Consider the following 11,338-nt stretch of genomic DNA (forward strand, 5'->3'; position numbering starts at 1 on the left):
TCAGGCTCTGAAACAGAGGACAGCGGGGGCTGCCCAGGTCAATGTGGCCCTGCACTGGTGCCGGTGGAAGGTGGAGGATGCTATCACAGTTAGAGCAGGGACTGGGTCCAAATCTCAGCCCTGCCACTTCCTAGCATGATGCCCTCAGCCTGCTGCCCCTCTGCAACACGGGGAATGATACTGCCTACCTCCAGGGAATATGAGGAGGAAGCAACAGAGGCCTGTGATGTGCTCAACCCAATGCCTGGTACTCCATGAACAGCACCAGTCGCTATTCGGTGGCAGGTGGAAGGCAACCTGGGAAGTAAAGGAAACACGCCCAGGTTTGCGCTGGGGCTGAAGGGCACTATGGGGCCTAAGACAGTGGTTCGCAAACCTGGCTGCAAGTTCAAAGTGCCAGTGCCAGCCCCCTGTACACCCACTGAATCCGAGTCGGTGGGGGCGGGCCCAGGCGTTTGTTCAAAGCTCCCGGGAGACTCTCATCGGCAGTCAGGGTTGAGACCCTCTACCACAGCTAAGAGTTGGAGTCAAGCAATGAGAGAAACATACCTGCTAATGGTCAATCCAAAGTGTGTCTCCAGGCCTAAGAGGGAGGCCATCCTGGTTTCAGAATTGAAACAAAAGGTCTTACAATTAAAAACTTACCTATCTTTCTAATCCTGAATACTCCACGTTAATAAAACACACAATGACCAAATTCTCAGAAAGCAACCAGTCTGGAAAAGTCGTAACAAAGCTCAAGTGTTTATTAAGAATTAAAAATACTGTAAATAAGCCATACAGTTCATTTCACAGTAAACTAAACAAACCTTTTTTTTCTTTTCTTTTCCTTTTCTTTTTTTTTTTTTTTTCTTTTTTGAAGGGCAAGACAGCCGTTAAAGAACAGTACAGCTGAGAGGGGAAGGGAAACGGAACAACTACAGAAAATGCACACGCTCCTCACTGACAGGCGGGGCTCTGCTCGGACAGCAAACCTCTTCACGGACATCATGGTGAAATACGACGACTTGGCCTCCACTCCCCAGGCAGACAGCCCACGCCTTTGGGGACAGCCCTCATAAGACATTTCCTGGAAGAACCCAAGGACTCCCCTCTCAGGGGTTCCAAACCTATGCGTTATTTGGGGACCCCACAAGAGGTGACACGGGTCCGCCAGAGGGCACTCAGCGGGGTGTCGTGCTTCACATTCAGAACCATCTGGATTCTTTGCATAGTTACCTCTGGGATCACGAGATGATTCAGGAGTGGAAAAGACGCCCACCCCGAGGGAGGCGACTGTCAAGCAGCTGATTCTTTTTGACTAAAAACCGAGGGGGGCTTTCCCCCCTCCCAATTCAGAGCTGACACTGATGGGTTTTAACTGGCTTAAAGTGGAAGACAAGAAGGGAGTGACAGCTCTTAAAACTTCAGCCAGAAGTATTAAAAAAAAAAAGAGTAAAATTAATTTTCCTTAACGACAATTAGAAAGAAAAGTGCCTCCTCCCCCCCACTCTTTTTACTTGAAATCTGCCAGCCAGGCAGGGCTTTTGAGGTTAGAGTTAATCTGCTTCTGTTAATCCTCAGCTGAAGCCATCACGGTTCTGCCCTGACACTAGGGACATCCCTTCTGAAAAGCACCTCTGATTCGCGGCGGCCAGGCCTTCAGGAAACCAACCAAAAGCAGAAGCAGAAAACTTGAGAAACCAGTGGCGTGTGGCAATAATCGCAAATAAATTAACCGGGCTCAAAAATACAAAATGCCTTGGTGTGCCAGGTGGTGCCCAAGGCCCCGGAGGAGGGGACGGGACGTGGGGGGAGGGGCGCGAGGGAGAAAAGAACACATTTTTTGGTCATAAGAAACTGGACTTTAAATCCACGCCCTGCCACCCACAGTTCCTTTACAGGTTTTCGTGAATCTTTTCCACTTTCACAAACAACCTATCCAGATCACTTCTCAGGTCATCTAGCAAGCCCTTGGCGGATTCCAGGTTGTTCTCGTTGGTCTCTATTTTCACTGAGTAGGCGACCAAACTGTCCACGGCAGTCCTGAGCATTTTCAAGTCCGATTCCACCTGGCTGACTGAGGCTTTTAGGTTGTCTAGAGAAGAGAGTCTGTCCAGGAAGTCCTGGGGAGGCGCAGGGGCCGCCCGGGCTGGGTCCTGGCCGAGCAGCGTGTGCACCTGCTCCTGCACCTTCTGGAGCGCCTCCACGGTGCTGGGGAGCTCGCCCAGGCTTCTCTTCAGCTCCTCCACGTCGCCGTAGAGCGCGAGCTGGGCCTCCCCCAGGCTCCTCACCGTGCTGGCCAGGCCGCCCTGGTCGCCCTCTGAGGGCGCGCCCAGGCCCCGCACGCGCTCCTGCAGGGCGGCCAGGCGCTGCTCGTGCTCCTCGCTCTTGGCCAGGAGGGACTCCAGGCTGGCGGTCTGCTGCGCGGAGGCCGTCTGCACGGCGTGGACCCCGTCCTCCACGGTGTGGAGCCTGGAGTCCAATCCCCGACTCTTTTCCTGCAGCACGTCGAGGGCATCAGAGTTTCTAAAGACTGCGTCTTCTTGGGGCTGGAGGGATTCGGCCTTCAGCTGGCGGAGCTCTTCCTCGAGTCTCCTGATCTCCTCCGGGAGGCGGGCGGTGGACTCCTCCGCCTGGAGGATCTTCTCCGTGAGGGCCTGGAGGGTGAGGCGCTCCGAGTCGGCCACCTCCTTGAACCTCTGCTGCTCCTGCTTGAGGTTCACCAGCTCTTTGACCTCGGTGTAGACGTCAGACTCCATGGTCTGGAGCGTGCTTCTTAGTGCCTCAAGGTCCTTTTCTTTGGACTTCATAGAGGTTTGTATTTCCTCCACGACTTCCTTCAAGGCTTTCAAATCCTGCTTGTACCCCTCGGAGTCTTCCAGAGAGGCGACCTTGGCCTTCACCTCATTGATTTCCTTCTGGCTCCTCTTTTGGACTTCGGTGAAGATGGCAATGTTGTCGTTGATGGACTTGGTGAGCTCTGTCAGCCTCTCCTCCACCGTGTTCTCCAGGGACGTGAAGTCCCGTTCGCGGGCATCCTTCACCACGTGGATCCCATCCGACAGGTCTTTGAGGATCTCATTCTGGAGCTTCTGCAGAACCTCACTGATCCGGTTGATCTCGCTCTCCCCCTGCTTCACGGCTTTCTCCGTGAGATCTTGTTTATGTTGGGAGCTTCTCAAGATGGACTCGAAAGTCCCGACCGTGGCCTGCAGAGACTGCACCTGCAACCAAAATCCAGACGTTACCTGCTGAGAAGAGCTGAGGAGTTTTACGCAACATAGCTGTATCTCTCTGTGTCTGCCCAGCTTCCAGGTCCCCCCTCTTCCAGAATGGCACTCTAATTTTCCTTGAAGAACCACCCTTCCATACACAGTCCACGTGGTTTGGAGGACCACCCAAAGGGCCCCTCCAAGTGCTCCAGGGGTGGTTTGTACCCCAGGCCTGATCAATCCTCACTTTCTGTTCCCCACCCTCCCCCTCCACCAGGAGCCACAGTGATTAGCCCAGGGATGGGCATGTGGCCTAAGGCAGGTCAACAAGTGAATTCCAGGACTTCTGTTAAAACTACTGAGAAAGAAAACCTTTTTCTGCTGGGATTGCCAGCTATAGGATGAAGGAAAGCCTGAAACAGCTCAGACCAGCACACAAAGAATGCCAGTCTAAGAATCAAGCCAGCACAGAGGGAAGCAGAACCGAGAGACAGCAAGATCAAGTTCTGAAGACACAATTTGAGTCCCTGGATACAGCTATACCTGAAGGAATCTCCTCTTGAACTTTTTAGTTTGAGCCAATAAACTCTCTCTCCCTCCCTCCCTCTCTAAGCCAGTTGAAGCTGAGTTTCTAGCTCTTGCAACTAAAAGAGTCTCACAAGTTTTCATAGGGAAAAATCTGAGGCACACAGAAGACACCCGGCTGGGAGGAAAGAGACAAAGGTTCGGGTCTCTGCTCACCACTTCTAGCTATGTGGCCCTAAACAAGTCACTGTCCTCATCTGAAAATATGATCAGTGGACCAAATGATCCCTTAGCATTCCCTGATTTTGTGAACACATTATGATCCTGTTTGTCACCAGACATTCACTCTACATACATTCTACCCTCAACAGGGTCTGACCTGGGAACCACCCTGGGAATTGATTTAACGTACTAAGGCTGACAATACGGATTAATGACCTGGGCTTCATCCTGACGTGTGGCATGTGGTGCTCCCTGGAAAGCTTGCTCACAAAAAAAGAGAAGAATCGGAATCTATCAAGCCTCCAGCTCTAACCACCAAGTCACAGAAACCGTACAAGAGAGGAACAGCCACGAGGATGCAATCGGCCAAACCCAAAAGGTGGGAAATTCTACAGGACAAATAACCAGGATCCTCAACAATCCAATGGCATTTTTAAAGGAGGAAAGACAGGAAACGATTACAGATTAAAGGAAATTTAAGAGATTGATCAATCAGATGTAACGTGTGGACTTACATGGATCCTGATTCAAACAAACCAAGTGTAAAAGAGATGTTGAGAGAGTCAGGGAAATGTGATTTTGGACTGGGGATTAGAGGATAATCCAGAATTACTGTTAACTTTGTTAGGTGTAAGACACTGTGTTTTGCCAAAAGAAGCAAGGAAAGGACAGGAAAGGGAAGGGAAAGAAAGGAACTCTTATTTGTTAGAAATAAATCCTAAAATACTTTAGGGGAACTAATGTCTCAGTCAAAATTAGATCCTGGTTCACCATCTCCTGGGTCTGCCAGGGCAACACAGGCCCTTCAGGGGCGGAACAGAACCGCCAGCATTTCCTGAAGCCCGGCACCCATGGTGCCCACTGAATCGTCCAGGTAAGGCCAGGCCAGCCGCTCTGCCCCTGCTGCGGCCACTCAGAAGACACGGGCCACTTGCCCATCCCGAGAGCATCTGAGAACAAAAGAGACCAGCTGGGCACCCAACAGGGTGGGGGAGTAGGGTGCTTCAGACTACTCCAACTTCAGCCCCCAAAAAACAAAACAAAATGGGGGAAGGAGGGCCAATGATGCAATGAAACAAGAATAGCAAAAAGCTTATTATTGAAACTGGGGTTCATTATATTGATCCCTTCTTTGACTTATGTTTAAACATTTCCATGATAAGAAGTTAAAGAATAAACAGCATGGGCTCTGGAGCCAGACAGCCTATGTTCACATCCTAGCTTGGATCCATCCCCGCTGTGTGATCTTGGGCAAGTTATTTAGCATCTCTGTGCCTTGGTTTCCTCGGCTGCAGGATGGGAACAAAAATAGTACCAGCCTCATAGGCTTGTCTTGTGAGGATTAAGTGAGTTAATATTTGTAAAGTGGTTAAACTGTGCCTAAAACATAGTGAATGATCGATAAACAATAGCTATCGTCTTCATTATTGTTTAGACTTTTTTCTGAAGTCACTCAGAAGCCTGGAGATTCCTGACCATCCTCAGCCCAGTGCCAAGTGAAAACGCCTCAAGAACCTGAACAGACACCTCGGGTCCAGTTCCAGCCCCGTCAATAATCAGCTCTGGGAGCACGAGTAAGTCACACTCGCTCTCCGGGTCCCAAGCTCCTCGCCTTTTAACAAGTAGGTTTCTCAAGTCCCTTCTGGCTTCCACCAGTCTGTGATTTTAAGACAGATTAGAACAAGGTTCTCAGGGACTCCAGAATAGACAAGTTCCCTGCTCAACCAAATATAACCTGAGTCGTAAAGGACACTTGGAGAAGGTACTGGAAAGAGCTCCCCTCTGAAACTAGGTTATTGGCTCAGAGCGCCTGCCTGTTCCACGTACAGCACTCAGAACAATGGCGTGAACAGGGGAGCACGGCACACACAGCAGGGCCGGCCTTCATCAGTGGTCTCTGATGAATCAAAGAATGAATGAATGAACAGGGTAAAGCCTGGTGAAGACCAAGCTGGTCTATTTCCCCTCTGGTCCCTGACTGTCACCCCTAACCTGGGCTGCCTCTTAACAAACAGCTAGGAAGGGGACTAGATCAGTAATTATGGATGAAGTCAAATCCACCCCCAACACTATGAACACAGAAAAGTTCCCCGTATGGATGGTGGTGTGAGTTCATCTTCACACACAAAGACCTCAATATCATCAATATGCAATGAATGCTCTGTTCCCCCAAAATACGTGGGGTGCCCACTAAGTGGTGTGCAAGATGCCAGAGGGAAACTACTGGCTAGGACAGCATCCCTGTCCTCAAGGAGCTCACAGCGGGGGGTGGGGGGGGTGGGGAATGGTAGCTGACATTCAAAGCGCACTTACTGTGCATCGATAATCAAAGTCCTTCAGAGACATCATCTCATTACATCCTCGTAATAATCTCATGAGGTGGAGGCTCCCATTGATCTCTGTTTTACAAATGAGAGACTGGAAAGTCACAGAGCTGAGGATCAAAATGCCAGAATGTCTGGCTTCAGAACCTGAGCTCTTAACCTCTAGAGATGTGTGTGTTCAAAGTGCACTGAGAGCCTGGAGGAGATGCTGCCTAAACCCGAAGCCCTGACCCCTCGTCCAGAGTCAAGAGGAGACAGTGTAACAGGACCAGAGAACTCGCTCTTCCACAAACAGCGCCACTCTCATTACACCAGCCCGGCCAGGCCTCAGCCTTCTCCGACACCGCTGCATGCCACCCTGGATCCACCAGGGCAACACGGGCCCCACAGAGGGCCTGCAACTGAACCGCCAGCATTTCCTGAAGCCCGGCGCCCACAGTGCCCGCTGAATCGTCCAGGTAAGGCCAGGCCAGCCGCTCTGCCCCTGCTGCGGCCACTCAGAAGACGCGGGCCACTTCCCTATCCCGAGAGCATCTGAGAACGAGAGACAGAGGACACCCAATAGGGCGGGGGAGGAGGGTGCTTCAGAGTCACACTGCTCCGACCCCAATCCCCGCTCCACCACAGAGGGTCTGTGTGCGACTCTGAATGAGTAACACAACGGCTCCAGGCTGCTGGCCCATCTGTGAAATGGAGCTAAGAAACGGGACCTGCCTCAGACAGTGGCTAGGCAGCACTTCACAGAAAGCCTGGCCCACAATGAACACATAATAATACTGTAAGTATAAGTCCCTGCTAAGGACCAAACCTCGCCCCCCGCCAAGCCTCATACAGACTTAGAAAGGGCTCAAATTTCAGTTGTCAGAGGACCCATCATTACTCACTCATCAATGCCAAATAACGCATTTACTGGCCACCCCAGAGGCACAGACAGAAGTGGCCACACACGGTGGCAAATCCTAATACTGTTCTGGGTGTGAGTTCCAAGTCAATGGAATAAGCATTAATTGAGCAACTACTACATACCAGGCAAGGCATGGGAAAGATAACAAAAGGAAAAGACAAGTGGTTAAGAGTGTTGTGGGCATTCTCTACGGTTTGAAGCCCAGCCCTGCCACTGACTAGCTGTGTAACCATACAAAGTTACTTGGCCTCCCTGTGTCTCACTTTCCTCGTCCATGAAAGGGGCATGATAATAGTACTTACCTCTTGGGGTTGTTGTGAGAGTCAAAAGAGATGAGTGTACAATAAATACGAGGCACTAAATAATAGCTTGATTACAGGACTGAATTAAACAAGGTGTATAGCCAGGTGGATTCTTAAAAATCTAGACGGAGCCCTCCCCTCACTGCGTAGATGGGAAAACTGAACCCCAGAGAGGGAAGGAATCTGTACACAGCTGCGAAGGAGAAGGGGCGGGGACCAGAAAGGAGAGAGCGAGGGAGGGGCAGGGAGGAAGCAGAGAGAAGACAGCCCAATTTCTTCAACCCCAATTCAAGACCTCCCCACCCCGGCCTCAGCTTCAATCTCTCCTCTCACTACTTCCTAAATGTTACCCGCTGCGGGCAGGGCAGCCACCTGCTGTCCCTCAAAGATGCTCAAGACAATACCCCTGCCTGCGTGTCCTTCATCCCTTCTCTCAACAGTTATCGCTCACCCGCTAAAGCTAGACTGGCGGGACCCTGGCCATTGGACACAGGCTGGGGCCAACTCCACACCCGCTCTCTTCTGAACTCACAGAGCAGTTACTCTCATCAAAACATACTTAACGTGCCATTTCACAAGTAGGACTTGTGTCTTTTGCACCTTCGAGCCCTCCTACGCAGAGCCCGTTGACTATCAGACATCAACAAACATTTTGATTGAGAAATAGGTGGGTAGATGAAAGAGAGGAATCGGAGGAGCTAGTGAGTACAGGCCAGCAGTATGTCTATTTTTTAAGAACGATTTGACATTCAGAACAGGCAAAGCAGGGCTGCCTACTTAATTCCCTTCGAGAAGTCACCTCCCTTGGCCTGAAGCATGGAGTAGGCTGACTCATTCCAGTTGCCCTGCCAGTCTTAAGAGGAAATTCCTAGTCCTGCATACTCCACAAAAGTCGATAGAAACTTGGCAGGGCAGGCAGCATGCTGGGAAAAGGAGGCAGCAGTTCCGGGCTCAGAAGTCGTGGCGGGATTTTTTGTTTCCGTCATGCAACCAACTTTCACTGAGCAATGACACGAGCGGAGGACGGAGGAGGAGGAATGAGACTGAAGGAGCCACACTTGGTGTGGGAAAAACACAGACAGGGTGAAACCTAAGCAACTTTGCGTTGAAAGGTGGGTCCACCCACACCTGAAACAGGCCCTCTGGACCCTGAACTGGGCCTGGCCTAGATATTCTCATGCAGTCCGCTGCTCCCCAGCTGGGGTCTTAACAGTTGACTGAATCTCTCTAAACCTCAATTTTCCCGCCTGGAAAATGGAGTCAAACAGCCAGTCCTCCCTCCCTGCCGGGGTTACTATGAGAATCAGATAATAAATGAGTAAGCCCTCTAAACACCATATAAATGTGCCTCGTGGTATTATTCACCAGGATGACCCAGTATTTTTGGCCCTTCCTTTCCTCTAAAGCTGAAATACACTACTTCAAAAGCCCACGTGGGTACACTGGACCAATAACGGACAAGGGGCCTCAAGATATGTAACATTTCATTTGAACTTCGCAAATGAATAAGATTACTAGCCTCTCCTTCCCCGGGCTCTGGGTCTATTAAAAACTGGCTCAGATGCCTCCACTGGGAGATCTGAGGTGCGGCCTTGCCCGAGGCTTCCAGGGATGCGCCGGCTTCCCTTCCAACCTCCTTTTCAGACAACTCTGCCCATTCAGCGGTTCCTAATCCAAAAAGAATGGGCTCCCCAGAGCCTGCCGGCTTCCTTACAGGTCACCGCTAATGTCCTGTGACAGGCCCTTGGCCCACCCTCCCGGGCCGGCCTGACCACCCTCGCCGCGGTCCATCCCTGGGGGCCGATTCCTCCGCGGCCATTAACAAAGAGGGTCTGGGGACTGCCTCGGATCTAGGGCGCCGGGGTGGGGGCAGCCGGGCCGCTGGTCGAGGAGGGGGCCGACTCTGGCCACAAGGCCTGGGCAGGGCGAAGGGCCCGGCCGGGAGGGCACGAGGCCGCCCGGCTGGGAGTGCGGGGACCGCAGCCGGGCGGCCGGGGCTGGGGGTCCGGGGGTACCCACCTTCTGCTCGACGCCCTGCAAGCCCTGACCCAGCTCGTCCCTCTGCCGGGAGAAGTCCTGGTGGCCGCGCCGGACCTGCTGGACCTCCTCCAGGACGTGGTGGACACACCAGCCCGAGAAGGCGGCCGCCGCCACCAGGGCGAGGTAGAAGAGAAAGCTGAGCGCCCGGCCGAGCCTGCGCGAGCAGGACGCCGAGGACGCGGCGGCGGCGGCGGACTTGGCGCCGCGGTGGCCGCCCTTGCCGTGCGCCGGGGGCTGCGGATGCTGCGGCGGGTGCTGCTGCGGGTGCGGCGCGGGCGGCGGCGGCTGCTGCGGCGCCGGCGGCGGCTTCTTCGCCACGTCATCCGCGCCGCCCGACGGGTGGGCGCCCCTGTCCGGGGGGCTCGCGGCGCCGTGGCCGCCCTTGGAGCCCCTTTGTTTGGCCGAGGGCATGGCGGGCGCGGCGGCGGGGGAGGCCGCGGGCTGCGGGGCGAGCGAGCGGGGCACGCGGCCCGGGAAACTTCCTGGGGCTCCCCGGGGCTGGGCGAGCGGCACGCGGGCGCTGCTGGCGTCGGAGCGGCCGGGAGCGAGCGGGCGGCCGGGCGGGCGGGCGAGGGAGGAGGCCGGGCGCGGAGGGCGGGGGAGGGGGCCTGCCGCCGCCGCGCCGACCCCGCCTCCCGGGCAGGGCGGCCGGCAGAGCCGAGCCGGGAGAGCCTGCCACGCACGCGGGCCCGCGGGCGGCCCCTCCCCCTGCCGCCACGATCCCAAAGAGGGAGGGGGCGGCCCCGTGGGGCGGATGGGGCTGCCGCGGGGGGCGGCCGAGCGGGGTCTCCCGGGGCCCGGCCGGGGAGGGTGTCCCAGCGGGGTCTCCGGAGGCCGCGGCAGGAGGGGGCAGGAGGCGGCCGAGATGGGGAGGGCGGCGGGGCTGCGTCTACGGAGGCGGGGGCCGGCTGCCGAGGGGACCCAAGGGAGGGGCTGGAGGGCTGAGTAGACAGGAGCTGGGACTGGCGACTGAGCTGGGGCCACGGGGGCCCCGGGGATAGGCGGCCGAGGTGGGGGTGGCCAGGCGGGTCGGAGGGAGGGGAGCCGGGGGTGACCCGGTGCCGTGGGCCAAGTGCGAACCCCCTCCCTTTTCGACTTGTGCAGAGAGAGGAAATGGAGGGGGGGCGCCCCGGGAGTCCTGCCCCTGGGAGTGGGAGTCAGGAGGCGGGAACAGACCTCCCCGTGCCTTTCGGCAGGGAGTTAGGGAAATCCGCCCCCCACCCCCACCCCGCCTTCCTACCCTCTAGCCCGCCACCGGGTTGGGCCTTGTCTCTTTCCTAGGGTTTGAAGGCGGAGGCCAAGAGGGCTGGCTAAAAACCGTCGGCTCGGAGGCATGTTTGAGGAGAGTTAGCAAAGATTCTTGGACTGCATGAAGTCTGTTCAAGGGAACACGTGTATTGATCGTCCCACAGCCCAGTCAGTCCACTGTCGACTCTTTTTCTGAAGCCGTTTCAAGTCCATTTTGTCTTTAGGGGGTCCCGCAGTCTGTCCACAGCCGCTCCTGCGGACAGGCTCTGTGCTGTGTGTGCCGCACCGAGAGGGAGGCAGATCAGAGTTGTCACCCCTACTTTGGTAGAAGGAAATAGGATAACGCTAGGCACTGTGCTTAGCAAGTTTCATATGTTCTTACAACTTCACAAAAACCGCGTAAAGTAGGAATTATTTTACCCATTTTATAGGAGGGAGACTGAGGCTGAGTCCCCACCCTAAATGCTTGGCTGAAGGTCGCACACAGTCATGATTTGAACCTCGGTCTGTGTCTTTTAGAGCCTGTGCTGCTTAATCTCTTCGGAGAGGGAAGGAAACGGGGCCCCAGGGAAATGAAGC

At 54.7% G+C, this 11,338-nt stretch overlaps 1 protein-coding gene across 1 annotated transcript; it reads right to left on the bottom strand.

Moving 5' to 3' along the window:
* Positions 1–725: 725 nt before the first annotated feature.
* On the bottom strand, positions 726–10,122 carry CKAP4 (cytoskeleton associated protein 4). Its single transcript, XM_023631086.2, has 2 exons — positions 9,491–10,122; positions 726–3,206 (listed from the first exon to the last, which is right to left on the bottom strand). Exons 1-2 carry the CDS (start codon positions 9,920–9,922, stop codon positions 1,878–1,880), a joined length of 1,761 nt encoding a protein of 586 aa, XP_023486854.1. The 5' UTR covers positions 9,923–10,122; the 3' UTR covers positions 726–1,877.
* Between the last annotated feature and the right edge of the window lie 1,216 nt (positions 10,123–11,338).

Source organism: Equus caballus, chromosome 28 (genome assembly GCF_041296265.1).
Source record: "Equus caballus isolate H_3958 breed thoroughbred chromosome 28, TB-T2T, whole genome shotgun sequence".
In the NCBI taxonomy this organism is placed as follows: domain Eukaryota; kingdom Metazoa; phylum Chordata; class Mammalia; order Perissodactyla; family Equidae; genus Equus; species Equus caballus.